We start from the raw sequence: 19258 nt of genomic DNA on the forward strand, positions 1-19258 counted from the left end.
GTCGTTTGGTGGATCGAGAACTGCAATCTTGCAGGCCAACTGGGCCCTGACGATTGCACTTACGGCCAGCATAATCCTTTGTAAGATTGTTTGATTTGAGTTTTTGTTTTAAGTCCATTTTATGCACCGATAGGCCAATCCGAAGTGAACCTACAGTTTAAAGTGGAATCCGAACCACTATGTGCCTCCACAGAGTATCGAACACGGGAGTCCTTGATTACAAGGTGACGACGTTACATTAAGCCATTGGGGATGCTACCTTTGTGTGGTTGCATGTTGATTGCTTGATTTGCTTTATTTTACTTTGCTTTATGTGTCACTTTTGGCTAATTTGCGAAGATGGGGATGAGGTATGATATGATGAAACTGATGAATGGACACTCACAAACATCCATGCCCAGGCCGACATTCGAAACCGGTACCCCTGGCGTCGTAGCGCTATGTGCTAAGTATCGTTGCATGTTGTCCTGTGTTTTGCTGCTGAGTGCCCCAATACAGCCTCGGTTTATACCCTGGGTAAAGAGATTTTAGAGACACGCATGGTGATTTTTGTGTACGTTGTATAAGGGGCTTGATCCCGTATAATGTGACGGTTGCAAATAGCCTAGGTGCTGACACATCCAAAATTTTAATTTCAATCAATCAATAACATTCTTCCATGAACATCGGTAACATTTAAACAAAATGCATGCACAACAACAACAACTGATGATGATGATGATAATAATAATGATAATAATTATTATAACAATACTAACAATAACAATTATTATTATTATTATTAAATGTTATTGCATGTATATAACTGAAATATACTATTCAATAGTCAATACCAGTTACAATAGGTGTAGTTAAATAGGACTAAGGGCACATCCTGCTAGAAGAATTCGCTGCAGAGTGCACACACTGCATAATTCATTCGTTTTATATGAATTATGAGATGAAAACCAACAAGTGTAATATGTCAAATTAAAGGTAAGCGTTTACGCTACAATTTTTGTTTGGGACATTTTCATCTCAGATGCCTAGATTAATAATAAATTAATGATAAACATAAAATGAATAGTAAAAATTACATTTTTCTTTACTAATCTGTGATTAACAACTTAACGGTTGCTCCTATCGAAAAATCTAAGATAACATTAAATATAGAACACATCGTAAACTTTCATTTGAAAGAAAGATTATTGAAATCGGACCATTAGTTTCAGAGATATGATTGTTTTGTCAAATGTCGACATCCGCCATCTTGGATTGGCTCCCATTTCTATTAGCTACCATTTTGAGATGGCAATCATGTTTTTTTGGTATCCTTACACACCCATATAACTGTGGCATAAAGGAAAATTAGTACCCCCAAATTATACCGAATTCTTGATTTTGGCCACTTGGCCCATAGACTATTACCATTACATTCCGAGTATCAACTTACATACATATCCTCAAGTTCTTCCAGTGCTCGATGAGTTGGAGAGAAATGCCCTTCATCTTGAACTGCTCTTTTTCTCCTATCAAATTCACTGCTCCATTCTTTGCAGAACAAGCTTGTGCAGGAATTTCTCGAACAAAGAGGCAAAACCAGTTTCCTCTATATTCTCTCAGAATTACATCGGTTTGAGGTTTTAATCGGGAAGTTACGAATGGTAACTGTACTATGATGTCTGCCTCGGCGAATGCATGCTTATTTTGGCTTGGAGGCAACGGCTCGTTTGACCACACTCACATTCGCTGCATGCCCGCGGCAATTTCGTGTGCTGTTCCTCAATGCGCACCTTCTGGCCATTGAACCATGTCACTGTCAACAAAGCACGCATCGTTCAATACTACGAAATCTTGTGACGCTTACATTAGACAATTTCCTCTTTCCTTGTAATACCTCTTGTGCCATAACCTTCAACTTCAATGGCCTTGCCACAAAACCTAAGAGTACTCAAAAATCATCTAACAATGCATACGTAATGAGGGAATTGTTGACAGTTTAACTTCCCTTCCATACATAATGCAAAGATTTTTTCATAATTGGCAATCATTAACATTAACGTAAGAAAATTTTAGAATCAAAGATACTAATATACTCCACGGACAGTTATGCAAATGGCAATGCCGCCTCGATGGTCAAGAATCTCGTCTCTGAATGTTGTGAGTTCGAGTTTCGGTCAGGAAATTACGTTTGTTGCTTCACATAATAAAAAGGCAGATTAGCAACATTAAAACCAAATATCAATACGATACTTATTGTTGATGTTCCCAACTTCTTCTCTGTAGATTTCTCCCCGATTGTCGCTCTTTAGGCATGCATATCTGGTTTTGTTTTGTTTTAGGAGAAAATTAACATACTAAAGAATTTAGCTACCATTCGTATTTGTATTGTATTATAGCAGACAACCCTATGAGGTTTTCCTCTTAATTATTCAATCTCTCCGGGTGAGTGGTAGATGGCACCTTTAACGAAGCTAACGGACATTTCCATCCTATTTCCTCACATGTACTACTCAGCTTCCCGTTGTTGTTAAACTAATGGTACAAATATTAAATTATACGTTTATTAAATGAAGCAATCGTAGTTTATTTTAGCCAATGGCAACAATAACAACATTTCTAGAGCACAACCTAACCTGCAGCACGTTTACTTCGTACATTTCAGAATCTTGCTATGAGTCATTTCTTTCAGTCATCAGGTTATGAAACCCAAAGGAGACAAAATCGAAATACCTGAAAAACCTTGAAGAAAAATCATCGAATTGCTTCATAAGCATACTAAGACACAGAATTGACTGTAGAAGAGGACACCATCACGAAGTTTTTCCATTGTTGAGTGAGAAAAAGGGTCAACATGCTACAGTTCTCAGATTGTGAACACCAGCTAGACATCAGGTCAAGCAATAGACACATCTCCCTCAAATTTCAGTCCATCAACAAAAAGCAAAAACGAACACCCAGGTATGTACTTCGTGGCAATGTACAAGGGCAATGAAATTGGAGCAGATGCTAGTTAAGACAGAATGAAATGAATTACGGAAAACCGGTTAAGATCTACCTTTGTCCCACCTGTCGCAGAATTAATTACAAAAACTGCGAACATGCATCCCTTTCTTTTCTTAGACGTCAGGAGAAAGCAAAAGGGAAACATAAAAATCAAAACTATAGAATCTTGTATATTTTACGGCGCCCAAAGATTCAGTGTCGTTAGATCCATTTGAAATATGGTTTCAGGAACAGGAAAATTTGACGACCGCCTCCGGTACCGAGTCAGGCGCCATAGTCAAGGTTTTAGCGTAGTGAAGAACCCAGTGCTGAGAGTCGCTGAGGTTCAAATATTCAATAATTATATGTCCTTGGATGGATATCGTGACGGATGGGCCAGAAAAAAAACACTGAAGAAAGGGTAATGCGTCTCGGTTGGAGACAAAGACACAACCTGCGTGTACCAGTTGGAACAAACAAAATTTAGCCTTTCATCTTGCAGAAACAAAAGGTGCAGTATATATCTTAACAGAGAAACGACTCCTTAAATAGTAAACTCCAATACACTGTTCACACAGTTAAAATGAATTAATATACATTTCAGAAAATGCAACAAAAACTTATTTCCGCCCATTCGTGTGAGTCAGTGGACACTAGTTGGTCAAGTGCCTCTCAAACAGTGTAGTAATTAATGTTACGACCTTGTAATCAAGTAGGAATAGATTTGATTCTTGGTGAGGGCATATATATGGTAGTTTGCATCTCACTTTAAATGTATGGGCCAGATGAACCTATATCTGAACATAAAGTGGGTTTGTAACAAACTTTGACTAGTTTATCAAAAATTAAATAACGAAATAGTGGGGCCGGACATTGGAAACAAATATCATTTCCTTCATTAGTAATATGTTTGCACCCCCCAAAAGAGTTGAGTTGGTATTTTAAGTCCACTTCATGCACAGTAAGGCTAATTGGGATAATAAATTGTGACACATTTACTCCGCGTATTCTAAGATACTAACCAGCGCAGAAAGACTGGAAACACGGCCAGAACTATCAATGTTAGTTATTCTTTGGACATTCTCCTTCAATTGCAAATTCCACATGTCTATGTTTTCTTCCGTGTGTGCTGAGTGTCTAAACAGTGCCGACATTCTCATATCTTAGAGTTTCTATTGACCAAGTATTGTATCTTTTGTATTTATTTGTGATGGTTTATTTACTTAGTCGTAATTTAAAACTGAAGTGAAAGTTGTATTTTGCAATCATTTCTTGATCGCTTAATGCTATATTTAATCGTGAAGAATAAGAGTTTGATTCCATAAGACCAACGAGTGACATCCTAAAGGACAATCAAGAACTTCAAGAAACAATATTTTTGTTTGGAAGATTATTTATTCATGGATAGTGGAGGGAAACTAGTAACATTAAATTCCATACTCATGATGTATTAAAAGCGTCATTACCACAAGATTAAAAACTAGGTCACTAGCAAAAATATGCAATAAAACACTACTGAAAGAGTCATGCTGCTACAGGCTTCGAATATTGGATGTCATTTCAAGGCTTTTTCCAACTGACTTTATGCCTCGTAGGTGTCACTTTTTCTGCACGTAAATTACTATTTTTAAGGAGAAAATAGGTTACGTGATAAGTATCTGGTGCACAAGGTCATATGACATGCCATATTGCACATACATTTGTTCCTTCTCGAAGGCGTACATTAGAAAAATGTGTATAAACAAGTTGGAGTTGCATTTGCGGGATATTTATCATGAGTATTACGTATAATCAGTACTTTGATATGTCGCAAGTTCGCTAATAGATTGATGCAGATACAGATTGTTGCATCTAACACAACAGCTAAGATTTTAGTGGAATTTCAGTTGGATGACCCAATGATTTTTCTTGGTCACTCCGGGCGTATGGTGAAATGGTATTTTAATGGTATACTCCTTCCGCTGACCGATTATGCTTATGTGGCTGTTCATTTAATCGTTACAAATAAGTGATGTTTGTTTTTTAAATCAACAGGCCAACTACTTAAGGAGGATTCGTTTTATTTTGATACAACTATCGTGATTTAGAATTGGGTATTATTCGTATAGTCCCGATCAGGTAAAGTGGCACACTGGGCAGGGTTAAATAATGATAGTCTATGTCACATTATATGACCAAGGGGTTATGAAATTAACTAACAAACTCTCTGATATTGCTAAATCTGAAGGTTCATTTCTGCAGCAATCTAAGTTTTTAATCTCTCTTTATTTTACAAACTTTTTTATATTTCTCGGTAGATTTACGGATATTAGTGAAAATCCTTGTGGGTGGAAAGTTTGCTTTAGATATATCTCAACTCATTCAACTATCGCCGAACTCCGTGTCGGAGTAGTTAGAACAGCGCGCTACGACGACGCCGGAATCCCGGGTTAGAATCTCGGCATGGGTGTTCTTTGAGTGTCCCTTCATCAATTTCATCATCACCATCCTCATCGTCGCAATTAGCCAAAAGTGGAAGAAAAATTATGTAAAATAACCCAATTCAACCAATCATTCAACTATCTTCATCAAATGAGTCATACTGCAACTCAAATATTGAATCTTGTCCCGCACCGTGGCCGTGCGATCTAATGCAGTCAGGCTTTGGGCTCGGGCTACGGGATGCGCGCTGGTTCGAGTCTCACCTTTTCTCCTAAGATTTAGGCCAGCCAGTGTATGAGACCTGTGGCCACGTCGTGCTGACCACGTCACCTAGTAAGTGGTTAGATAATCGACCACCTCTGCTGAGGCATGTGAGAGTGAGGCCAGCAGTTAGTAGGTACGCCCTGGCCCTCACGGGCTGTTCCGCCACGGGTTATTTGTTATTATTATTAATCATATTTTCTTATAAGTAAGAAAAAATGTGAAAATTTAGTTTGGAATACATAAATTCTAAAACTTCCTTTTTTAAAAAATGCGGTACCTTTCAATAATAAATATTTTAATGCTGTTTTCTCTCCAAAAGTTATCTGTAGAAAATATTATGTGTAGACATTTTATAATAAACTTAGTTAGATATTTGAAAGCATGGCTAAAAACTTCTTTGGCAGCTGTTGGTTGCTGCTGAGCAAGACCTTTGGCATGCAGAAGCAGCCTTCAGTAGACATTACAATTCACGAAGCAAGGCATGAAGCCATTGTAGAAGTTTGAGGTCTGGGAAGGACTACTAATGTGACTTACGAACCTACACGGAAAGAACAGGCAGAGATTCAACCATAAAGTACACCGGTACCACTGTAAAAGGACTCACGTATGCGTTCTGTTTTAGTATGAACATTTTCCACTTCATTATTTTACCGCCACATTCACCCTCTACTCTTCAAGCCAAAATCTTGAACGAACGAAGGCACCATTTCGTATGTGGAATAATGTCGATTATTCCTTCATGTTCACTATTCTATTGCCTACCCTCTATCAACCTAACTGAGTCTACGTCAACTCATTTGTTAAATGCTACGGACTAGTGTAATATGTTTTGAGACTTCGAGTTCTCTCATTGCAAAACTGATGAGATTGTAACAGGCTTCACCAGCAATCCTCAGACAAGATAGGAGAAGCCAAGCACGTCATTGCTAAGTTGGTGAATAACTGTATTCATCTATCAATCTAAGGGCCAAGTAATATATTACATAACTTTAAAATATAGTGCACATGTCCTCTGTGGTAGAGTTAAGCTAATAAACTTCTGAACTAAACCGGAACATAAGCAATATACGTATACATTGCTGAACAGACGCACAGCAGTACTTCACTTTTTTTTCTTACAGTTTTTAGAGGTGCACTAATTTCTCTTGTTAATAATATTTTTGTTCAAATTTTCTGTCGTTGGATATGACAGCTCAAAATATGTCTTTTAAAGAACGTTATTATGTAAAAAATACAACATTTTTATAACGTAATTACATGTTGAATTTCAAATTGATATACTTCCATTTGGCTGTGCAGTAACGCTATACAACACTCATTTCACACTATGATGATATTATTGCATAACAGAAAACGGTTAAAACTTCAATCAGACACACGTCCTCAATTTGCAATATGCATTAGTATTACAGTTATGCACATACGAATAAATCCATTTCCGTAACGCGCCATCTGTACGAGAACAGACAAACATGAATAAATTCGGACTTGCTTTTGCAATGTAATACACATTACAGCAAATATACCATACACCATAATTCGACATTTTGCTCATACACACCAATGCTTACCTTTTTTCCTTGCTCTTCAACGAGCAGACAGTGGTCAGGTATGCAGGCACACCAGCAAAGTGTAAACCAAGAAAGGGTGTTTTCAACGGTGCTTCTAATGTTTGATATAAATTATCATTAATAAATTCGCAGCTTCCGCCGGAGTACAAGATGACCATCAAGTATAAGACAGAAGCACAAATATATCTGCACTGAGCAGATCAAAGCGGAGTTAAGTAGTTTCCAAATTGAAAAATGAAAAGTGTACAAAATTTAAATTTTACGTAAAATACATGAAGTCCGCTGGAATTCTCAAGTAAATAACTTTATGTAAGGTTGGTATTGTTCATCTTTCCTTTGTGCCCTCTTCATCTCTCCGTGCTAACAGTACAGATAGGTAGTCCCTAGTGCGAGTATTAAACGCAAAAAAAAGGAAAGAAAGAAACAGCAAAGAAAATTATTGTGTCTTATTCCGCGAATAATTATTGCCAATAGCAACGAGATAGTTATCAAAAATGGAAATACATGTCGTGTGCTCAGTAGCCAAATGTAGCCCAAATCATGCCTTTACATATGATGCTCGGAATCAGCACCTGCCGGCAACTCCACAAAAACGCCTTCTCAATCAGGCAGAAGCCATTGAATGCAGCCCAGCGAAGGCAGGTGGAAAAACTAGTCTCAAACCAGCTGTCTCGAGTGCATTCGGCTCTGAATTGTGTTGTAATGGATTCGGAAAGAAAATTTTTAGTCTACGAAGAAACAGGTGTTGCACAGCAAGTGAACAACCTTTCCCATCTAGTCTACTGAGTACACTAAAGTGTTAGACATATAGGAGGCCTTAGCAGCATTCATATCATTGTCCTATGAAAATTCAATGCCGTGCAACGAGAAGATTAGTTTAATAATATTTTTTCTAGCGATTCATTAATAGTGGCTATGTAAAGATTTGAATTATGACACTTAAGGGGAGGTGAAACCAGTAAAATGTCGAGCCGAACTTGATTCAATACTGTTGGATCACAATAGTCTGTCTATCTTTTATTTCAATTCCTCCGTCTTCCTTGGTCTGGAGTCAGATGTCATCACTCAGGGCTAGAAGCCATCACTCAAAATTTGATGATAGAACAGGAAAGCATAGTTCATGTATTGAAATAGTATAACTGTACTACGGAATACATATTTGCACATTACATTATAATGGAGAGAGTGCTTCTTTGTTACTCTACTTTATACAGAACGTGTTATCCTAAACACATCATGACATATAATTTGTTCCGTCACGTTACGCTAATAAGAACGTTTTTCTTTTTCCGTAATTTTTTTCGCAATTCGAGAACATCTGAACCTTTAGACTAGCTAAGATGATAATGTAGATTATAAAAAACTAACTGCCATAATTTTTTGGTAATTTTTTAACTCGGATATTTCAATTATTATTTACTACGCCTGAAGACAACAGAGCACACAGTTTAAGACTGAATGATAGAGCATGCGAATCAAAGATCTAACATGTAAGAATCTTGAATACAGCTTCCATAATTTTAATAGTATGGAAGGCGTAATCATTTCTTTACAGTTGCAATTACAAATTATCAAGTAATCTACTAATAATTGTAAATCTTAAATACTCCAACATAATTTCCTAGCTCAGAAACGATAATGGGCATGTACTTCACTGAAAATTGTGCTGTTTGCTTTACGAATTAACTCATCTTTATCATTTCCTACTAAGTAGACGAGTATGTATTAACCGAATATACGTTTCTGATCTTCATGCGAACTAAATGCACTAGCTCACACAATTTAACTTACATGTCATATGATCATATGTAATTAACCACATAACAAGAGAAGAGTACTGAATAGGGGAATTAAAGTGTCACATGTCAAGAGGAGAAGGGAACATCTCTGAGGTCTCAAGAGAAATAAAATGAAAGCCCAAAAGAGCAGAAAGATGACGAGACAATGGTCTGAAGAACTCTTCAAGTTCAAAGGCACTTGAGCCTGACGAAACGGATGGCTGATGAAGGTATACAATGTATCATGAAGACTATTGGTAGAACTATCTCTCCAGACCAACAGCAACCTTCTCTTATTCCTTTAATGCACAGATTTTGATTTTCGTAACTAGATGCAGCATTCTTATAGAGAGTTTAAACCAATTAATGATAAAGAAGAAATGTATAGCATGAAGGCAAAATTTGAATTAAGAACCCTTGATTACAAGGCGACGACGTTAACACTACGCCACCGGGAAGGCCCTCAAAGTCAGCAAGTAGTTAATATTCGCTGCAGTGCGAACTTCAGTTTACGTTTCTGTTTGAAGTCCATTTTAGGCACAGATAAGCTAATCGGGACTTGACCTACAGTCTAAAGTGCAAACTCAACCTCTGTGTACCTTCACCGAGTTTCGAACCCGTGATTCCTTGATTACAGGCCGACGACTTATCGCTGCACTACACCACAGTGTGAGAAAACTATAGTTAAAATCGAAGCGATATTCTCGGGAATGCGTTCGAGTATAAGTCAAGCTAAGACTGAATACTCAAATTAAAATCTGCCCATCGTTAATCCTAGCCTTTCAGTACGAGGCATTTTTCGAACAATCGCCGCGAAAAGGACAGTGCAATTGACGTTGGCCTCGAACCTACGATCTCACAAAATAAGCTTCTGAAACTCATAAAAGGCAGCTCTTAATGTGCATCTCAATTAAAGTTATGTCTCAAACCGAGATCGGTAATTTAGAAATTCCACGGTGTGAAGTGAGGAAAATCATAAATTGCTCCTGTGAAAAACAGAAAATCAACAACCTCGAAATAGCTCTGATCACTAATACTCTGAGGCACAGTTGGTAAACAAGTTCCTTAAAGACGTTTTGGCAAATTAGAGAACAAAATGATGCCTTACGTCATTCGGAACAAAATTACTGTTTTCCTCTTAGCGCTCTACTGATTCATCCACGCGCAGTGACAGAAGCTAGGTGCGACCTACAAAACAAACATGGAGGAGTTAGTCAACACAAACACACTTGCTTCGTTCCGTTTATTAAAAGCACTTTAGTTAGGCACTGAGAACATTGCATGTGCAATGAAATACAACTGAAATTGCAAGATAATAAGATCTTTGGATTAACTGAGAAAAATTTGCAATTTTAAATTTACCCACCATTCGATAGTCATTTGCTGTGTGGCACCCTTCTCCCTCTGTAACTTCCACGACAGTACTGTGGGTGTAAAAGAAGTCGCCAAAATTGTTATTTCTTCAATTGGCGTTTCTATGGTTCACCAATTTATTTTTCTCTAGTGATGAATTTAACGGCATAAAAATGCTATGGTAATTACCACAAGCCAAGCTGGTGGAGGGCCCGAAATGCATTCAAATTCATTAGGCAACGAGCTGAAGCATTGAAATGCATTTTAATAATTGGAAACTCCAGCAACAATGGTAGAACTTAACAATTCCACGAACTAAAAGAAACACATTCGTTATATTGTTGTAAAGAGAGAATACCAGTAAAGGTACACATATTGAGGAGGACAACCGCTGCATTGCGAAATCACTTTGCAGTTCCAGTATTTAAATAATATAGGGCGCTGAAGTTCACTTATGTGGGTATTTTTACATTTTCAGAGAAGAGTCGTCTCAGCACACCTTATGACAACTTTCGCTCATGGACCCAATCGAAAGAACATTCTCACGGAGTCTTTAAGCTATATTGTTGACTTTTCGGGAAAAGAAAAAGACCAATGACCAAGCAACGGCATCGAGACTGGCTGAGGATAGTAAAGCCAGAGGAAGAAACTATTAATGCTGAAACCAAGTTGAAACATAAAACTTCCAAGGTCTCTCTGATTCTACTTCTTAGATACTGGAATTCCCCCACACCATGTATATACAACGCAGAGTCTGGTAATTCTAAAGCGTAAAAATGTATCTGAAGAGACCGAAGAGGTTGATGATAATCCATTACAATTATTTTGTTTACAGACACTTTGAATGTTCTTGCGTATAAGTTCGCTGTGTTTCGTTACGATGTTCATGATTTTGTATGTACTAAAACAGCACGCCACTCAAAAAGCATTCCACGAGACGTCGAACTTAATACGTGACTAAGAAGAGCACCACCAGCAGGCCCAACAGAGCACTGTTATAGTCTGTAAATGCACAGAGTCAACGAAGGTTCTTGTATCAACAAAGAACGCCCAAGTTTGCTGTATTCATTTGCGTACAACGGCATGCAAAACTTACCATAAAGTCCCTATTAAAACTATAACAGCCAAGGCATTTTGTGACTAGGAAACTAACCTGTCAAACATGAGACTCCAATTTAGTTAAGAATCTTTTTTAAAACTCACAATTCCAGTTTCTCAGACATCACGTAATAAAGAAACATTTTCTTTGTAGTTCGGCTATTTTACGTCACGTTTCTACCTCTTGAGTTAATCTCGACGAATCACACAATGAAAATTCATTTTTGTATAGCAGTAAAATGTAAAAAATAACAAGCAAGAAAGCACATCCGGTTGTATGTGTGTGTGATTGCTGTAGCTAGCCAACATGGTGAAGGGAGTAGGGCGCTGCAGACCCAGGGTTCTTTATTCGAATCCTGAATAATAAGGCATTTGTGTGTGTTACTTCATCTATTTCATCAATTTGCCATTCATATTCATTGATACGATCTCAGAGCGATGTGAAAATAACATACGTAAAATATAACTAATACAGATTCTTCACAATAGCATGCTTGAAGTTACATCTTCCGTGTCATATATAAAGACAAAAGATAAAGCTACCCCTGGACACTGAAACATGCCGTGAAGACACATGTGGTAAAGTGGAGGTAGGGCCCCACATTCACAATCTCTACCATTTGTGATTATGATGTGATGAGTACCACGCTCCGGCCTCCCCTACCCCCAGATATCCATCTATTAGAAGCTGGGTGAAGTTCTTAACGCTTAAGCCTCAATAAAGTTGAATAACATATCATTCTTTGTGGAAAGACGTTCGAGTTGAGGAAATAAGCACAACTTGAAAAAAAAATGTAAAGAAGTTGGTTGGGTAGAATCGGAGTTTTATATTGAGCTGAAGAATAAAATCGAAGAGTCAACCACCTTTACGAAATCGGAAGAAAATCCACCGCATGTATAAATATTGCTCTGGAAGTTCTCAAAAATAAGACAATTTATTTTGAACCATGCGTTGCTCTAGGAATGCGTTTTGGCAGGAAAAACACACATTCACACACATATGCAGGAATAGTCTAATGCATTAGTCAGTTAGGTCTTAGATCTATGAATTAGTGATGTAATGACAGACAATATAAACTCTTATCAGCCTTTAGAATTTTTGTTTCATCCTCAGCACAAGAGATTAGTTAATAATGTAAGATCCCTCAGAATATATCTAAATTCACAGGTTGGAAAAGTACCGACGTCAGAATATTTTCATAGGGTAGACAACAAGGCATATTTGATGTCCAGAAATTACCTAGGGGATTAACTGAAACGACAGGGGAATCGTGGCTTCCTACTTTGGTAGTTAGTTCATGAATCTGGCTTCTTTTAAAAACTGGAATTTGGGTCAAAATGAGCAGGTATAACCCCCCCCCTCCTCGGGCGACGCCACTGTTTCTGAAAGCAACAAAAACGTTCTTCGCGGAAAACATTGTGCTCAGCGGCAGAACACCTAGTAAATGGCAAAAACTGAGACTAAAACTACGTGCTATCCTGATGTTCAAGGAACTTGGTACCTTTTGATTACAAAATGCAACAACTTTAAATATTAATAATGTGCTATTTTCATTCGTTGAATGCTACAACATAACCTAACAGGTTACAAATATACGTAGTGAAATTATAGTGGAACTACACTTATTCCGAAATCTCCCTCTCCTGTCTGTCAAAAAAGAAAGTGAAAATTAGGTTATAACAAATGTACCTAATAATGGTCCAGAAATAACAGATTTTGACTTCTGAAGTGAGGTTCCAGATACTTGCACATAGAATCGGATTTCACCCTCATTCCGCAAGCCTCTATGTCAGGGGCGTATTGGCCATTTTAGAAAGGAGGTATTTGCTCCCTCGGCTTCACCTCATGATTAGCTTTTGGGCCATTTGAACTTGTTATCAGTAACCAAGCAGCATGCTACTAGATATGTCACCTTTAGACATGGAAATAGCAACCAATTTATAAGAGAATTTAAGTAAGATTGTGTATTGAAACTTTTGAGATCACAGGCGTCGTTAACGGGGGAATCATATTCCTGTCCGAATTCACACAAAAATATAAACGGATCGGCTAAGCCCACTTCTTGGGCAACAATTCCTACATGCAGATCAGTCGAAATTACAGTAGTGACTGTTTTCGCTAGTAAAACTGCTAGGAAGCATATTTTTACAATTTGTAAATATTTGAGTTCATAGTGTTGAAAATTGTTCCAAAAATATGAACACTTTACGCTTAAAATGAACATGACTATAGCAAATCTAAGAAAATATGACGGATTACTGTGGGTTTCAGTGAAGGGAATTAAATAAACCTTATTGTTTGAAAGGGACAGCAATAAAGAAGTAAATACATTTTGTAGCTAACAGTAATGTTACCGGAAGACATTTTTATACATTAGTCATCATTAACGTAAAAGTTAGAAAAACGACGTAAAATAACAAAAAATAAAAAATATGCATATTATTATTGTTATTATTTTAACAACAACAATAATGGAAGCTATCCATTAACACTACCCCGTCGGCAAAGACAAGACAATAGAATTCTCACCTATATTGGAAGTTAGCCACACACCCTCTTATAAAGTTCTATAGTCAGAACCTAAAAAAAATTACAACAAAGTAATTTAAAAAAAACAACAGAAAGACCCGTATGGAAAACTCTCAACATAAACTTTTTCCAAAATGTTTAGGGTAGAATTCTCCTGAAATTCAATCCACAAATATAATTTTCTCCTTCTTTTCTACATCCATAGGCTAAGCGCGACAGAATGGATGATGATAAGAATAAATGGATGCAAGGACAAACACGAAAGAACACTCGAGATCAAGACGGGTGGCAAGATGACGTGGTGACCACACAAGGCACTTGCCAACTGAGTCGGCTAATTGTTGATACTACAAAATAGGGTGCGCCCCTCCTGACTGCTTGCCGATGTCCCCTCTGGCTAAGCCAATACAGCCCTCCATGTCCCTTGTCCGAAGTTCCCTGACCTGTGTCTGCTAATGGTATCATATTTTCTGTTTCTTTCCCTTGCTTCATCCAGGCTAATAACTGGATATATGCTAGACATGGAGACCATTAAGCCAACAACGAGGGGGTCTGAAATGGCTATTAATGTCTAATGTAACATAATATGACTTACTGAAAATATTTTGAAGGTAATCAAGAAATGAAACGGAAGAATGTTTTAAGTGTACCGGAATAATAATGCACAATCATTGCAGTTAATAACGTAAAGAAAGTCTCAAGAATTTTCCACTGATATATTGTATGTTTTCTGCCCAAAAGCAAGCTTTATGTATACATGTGTGTGTGTGTGTCAGGGCACCCCATCTAACCATGAAATCAAAATATTAAGAAATTAATAAAATATGATGTGCATTAGAAAAAATAAAGTAGGGGGAGCGGAATAAATCCCAATGAAGGCTTCAATTTTGGCAGTCAGCGTTCTTTATTTGGTCATATTTAGATCTATCTACCTGATGTTTGTAATATTTTTGAAGGAAGGGACTATAAGCTCCAATAACCCTTCCCCCTCCCTGGGACACGTAATGTTGGCTTAGGTACCAGAGGTTAGATCTGTGTGACGATAAAAAACAAGGCCGAATAAAGTCATCCATAAAAATATATATTTATATAAAACTATTTTGTAAACAACGAGGGGAAAAAAACACGTGCTGCTTATTGAGTGTGCACATGACTTAGTTGTCTTTATAGTCAATTATAAGGAAATTTGCAAATTGTCGATTTTCTTGAACGAGTTAACGGGAGAAAGAAAGGGGAGGAGCAGACACGTGGCCGGGGGAGGGGCACGGGGGCTGAAGCTCTCCCCGAAATCCTACAAATTTCTAATGTAAATAGTGTATAGCGGTAATTATTTTTACTTCCTTACCATAAAGTGAAATATACTAAGAAATTCATCTTCAGGGCTTCTACCCCCCTTTTTACGCATTCAGAGGGGGCTTCTGATTAGGGATGAGCTCCCCTGCCCCCAGGAACAAAATTCTGGCTACGGACCAGTTGAATGCATGTGTCAGACTCTTGCAATGCATTAACTAACCCCTTGCATGTACGTACAGTTATATCAAAAGACAAGCTGACAGATTCTACTGTTAAATATGACCACATCATTGCTCGTAAAAATAGCTTTCAACCAATGCTATGGAGACGTAAGTAAGCATTCACTCAAAACGATTTCAGTGTTCGAGGCAGGTGAGTGGTTTGGATAACGGACTTGCGCTCGGAAAGTAGCTTGTTCAAACCTCAGGCCGTTCACCCTGAATACAATTTTTTCAAGTCTTTCCCTTTCAGTTCGGGTGAATACCCTAAAAGTATACACGTTTTAATTTTTCACGATTTCATTTTTAACGTCACGTCTCGTCACGATTAACAAAATGTTCGATAAAAAAAAACAAATAAAAAAACGAAAAACTATCCGGATGGGGAATGGATGTAATTAAATTATATAATTCGATTTCAGACAGAATAATTTGTGTTAATTAGTATAAAGGACTAATTACAAGTAAGACTGGTAGAGATCTTTGCAGGAATACGATAATTTTAAACTGAAAGTGTTGGGGAGGGGGTTGCTTGCCCCCTCTTCGAAAAACTCCCTCGCCATAATAGGTAAGTATATACGAGCTTGTGGATGGTATCTGTGGAAAGGAAATTTTAGCTAACAGATCAATTTCAATGAGAAAAAATAAAGCATTCATTATTATTGAAAGAACTAGCTATGAAAAAAGCGGATGACAGTTGTCTTTGCCGGTATAACCCTATATGTTTTTCCTTAGAGTAGGAAAATAGCTTTCGGTCAGCTAAACAAACAAATTAACAGTAAGTTTGCGAGAGAAAGGGGACTATACATCCTACATTTACAGGGTGGTATTTGTAGGTGGGATGAGAGGCAATCCCTCGCCCCTTCTCTTGTTGCAAACTTTTTAGTCCTCGGGAGCATGCCATACAGTATGCATCGAAATAATTTGTTGAAACTCTCCCCCCCTCCCCTACATTGGATTTTTTATTTCAAACACCACACTGCATGTAACGAAAGAATGATAACTTTAGGCTAATTCAATTTTATAAGTTTTACTACAAATCATCTGTTTTTCTAGATCTATAGAAATGACATTACAAGGTTGGGCGGTGGAGGCACATAGTTGTTCGGATCCCAGTTTAAACTGTAGGTCCAGTCCCGATTAGCCTTTCTGTGCAAAGTGGACTTAAAAACAAACAAGGTTGGGGCTCTGTAAATGAAACATTTTATACATCATACACGGAAGTACAAATCTCTGTGATCATATGTCAATTAATTATGAAACAAACATTTGAGGCGTTGTCAGCAGAATGTAAGCGGTTCTGTACTTACAAAATTGCTTGGAATCTGCGAAAATGCTTAGTAATTCAAGCGCAAGCACTGGATAAACATTAACAAAAATCAAGATTACTAGCCACTGAACCAACTACGACAAACTGATTAAAAAAGGTGAATTTTTCTCCCGCATAAACTGAATAAAATGTCCTTTAATAGTTATCCAGTTATATACAAAAATTTCTTGCTGACCTCCAACATGCAAATCTGAATCACGTGAAGAAGTAATTATCAAGCAACTTGAAGAGCCTTGAGAAAACTGTCGTTTATTACAGGTTTCGAAATATATTCGTGTCGTCTTGTTTTGTACTACGTGGCCGGCAAGAGAAGTAAGTCTAAATTCAGACCCTGAAAAGCAAAACAAACATGCCCACATACATACAAAGGGGTGCGGTGTTTTGGGCAGGTTGGTAAAAACCATCCATCGACACCTGCCAACCAACCGGTTTCTCAAGAATCACTTTCTACACAATAGTCGCGGACGATCGAGACTAACTGTTGTGGCTGCTGGATTTGTTCACTTACCTGGACCCAGGGTGAAGAAGTCGGTCAGCCTCGGTGGTAGGGGAGGGACCAACTGTGTACTCCTAACAGCTAGTCGCAACAAGTCAATGGGAAGCGTGTTCCATACTCGTTGGCTTGCTATCGTTGAATGTCACCTCTCCTATACCTGGCAGAGAATCCCCCTCACCTGTACACGTCATGAGCAAGGCAGCGGAGGAAATGGAATTAGCGTCCTGTCAGGGTTCGTTGCTCGTGAAATCACTCCTCCCCTGACAATTTACCTCACTACCACCGCACCACCTGGCCGCGAAGCGGCAAGAAGTAGACTACTCTGACGTCATCGCTGGTCACGTGGTTTGAGGAACAATTGGAACAAAACCAGTGATGTCAATTAGACGGGAAGAAGGAATTTGCTGCAGATTTGCTGGCAAAATATTCAGTTCTGCAATAAAATATTACCTTACTTACCTTAAATTGTGTTGATAGTTGAGCCAGTGACTCATCGCCTTCAACAACAAATACCTCCATTGTTTTTGTTTCTTAGTGGCATATATTTTCATTTAGGTCAATGACAGCTAGAAGACGGTGAAAAATGGATGCAAAATAAACGATTACCCTAGCCAGCACCCAAGTGATTTTCAAGTTTCTCAGTTTGTTTTTGCAGCGATATCCATCGGGACGACTATGGTTTAGGTCAGCTTCAACTTAAACCCAACCTAAATTACCGGACAATGACGTTAAACATTCAACTACCCAGATGTTCCCTCTGGTTCCACTTTGGCATATTTTACACTAGTAACTCGCCAGCTTCTTTTAGCATAATGTGCTACGATGCAGGGCCATAGAAAAGGGAGGCAGGATGCGCGGTGCCCACACCGAGTCAGTATTTTGCCCACTCTGAAGTTGACTTAATTTTTCAACCGGTGTGTATATATACTCGTAACATACATAATTGTCCACCTTGAAAATATAGTGTAAGCGTATCTCTATAATTTGACTACGAAGTCAGGGTTATCCGGCTGATTCTTTCTTTATCCCCCTCCCTTCTCTCGCCGTTTCATTCAATTCAGCATTAGCTCTAATTGTCGCTATAACAAGAATAACAACAAGTATGATGCACTTCTGACTCGATGGTGGTTAAGGTTACGGACTCGTATTCGGGAGGTCGAAGGCTCAAATCTTACGGACGGACATCCTTACCGAAGCCATTTCTTTGGTTTCTCTGAGTCACTCTGTCCGAATGCTGGGTTGGTACCTTTCATGAAGGCCACGAACGCTTCTTCCATTACCACCTCTCACCTCCCGTCGTTGTTAAACGAATGGTGAAATTAAGTGACGGTAATTATATCAACGAACCATAGAAACGATAGTGATTAAGGTGTCTCATCGGCGGTGAAGCACTTTTCTTGTGAACTTGCATCTCCCCCCCCCCTCTCTCTCTGTCTGTCTCTCTCTCCGAGAGAGAGAGAGAGAAAGAGAGCAATCAAAAGGTCTGGGTTTGTATTCGGAGAAGAAATGGGTTCCTTGTTGTTGTTTTTTTAAATTTTTTCTCATTTTAGGTCGTTTTGCTGCTTTTTTAGTCTAATCGCGACGATGAAGATGGATGGTGAAAATGGAAAAATCACGTCCACATGGCAACATCGTTCCTAGGGTTCCGTCATTTACTTCCTGCAATCACTCTTCCTCATTAACATCCTCATTAACAGAAAGCGACATTAACCCTAGAACACAAAACCTTTGTAAATTTTACGATATCACACAAACGAAGTAGTTGTCTAGAGTGAACCACGCTACCTCGCACATCCCCCGCCCTAGTATCTTCCTAGCTTCTTAAAACGAGGCCATCAACAGTCGGACAATCGTCTACGCTGTTCGTGTTCGTTGGTATGGTAGGGTACGTCTTAATTATTACGAGGGTTTTGTGGCAACGAAAGTTTCTTACGCTTCTTTG

At 38.3% G+C, this 19258-nt stretch overlaps 1 protein-coding gene across 1 annotated transcript in view; it reads right to left on the minus strand.

The window, feature by feature from the left end:
• The window catches only part of LOC145983682 (uncharacterized), a 179012-nt gene extending 160419 nt beyond the window's left edge, over positions 1–18593 (minus strand). The window contains exons 1-2 of the mRNA XM_083116739.1: positions 18563–18593; positions 17329–17445 (exon numbers count right to left, since the gene is read on the minus strand). Coding sequence (XP_082972865.1) covers positions 17329–17445; positions 18563–18593 — 148 coding nt within the window. The remainder of the gene's footprint in view (positions 1–17328; positions 17446–18562) is intronic.
• Positions 18594–19258: the final 665 nt, after the last annotated feature.

The sequence above is a fragment of the Lepisma saccharinum genome, chromosome 2 (assembly GCF_977018435.1).
Source record: "Lepisma saccharinum chromosome 2, izLepSacc3.1, whole genome shotgun sequence".
NCBI lineage: Eukaryota > Metazoa > Arthropoda > Insecta > Zygentoma > Lepismatidae > Lepisma > Lepisma saccharinum.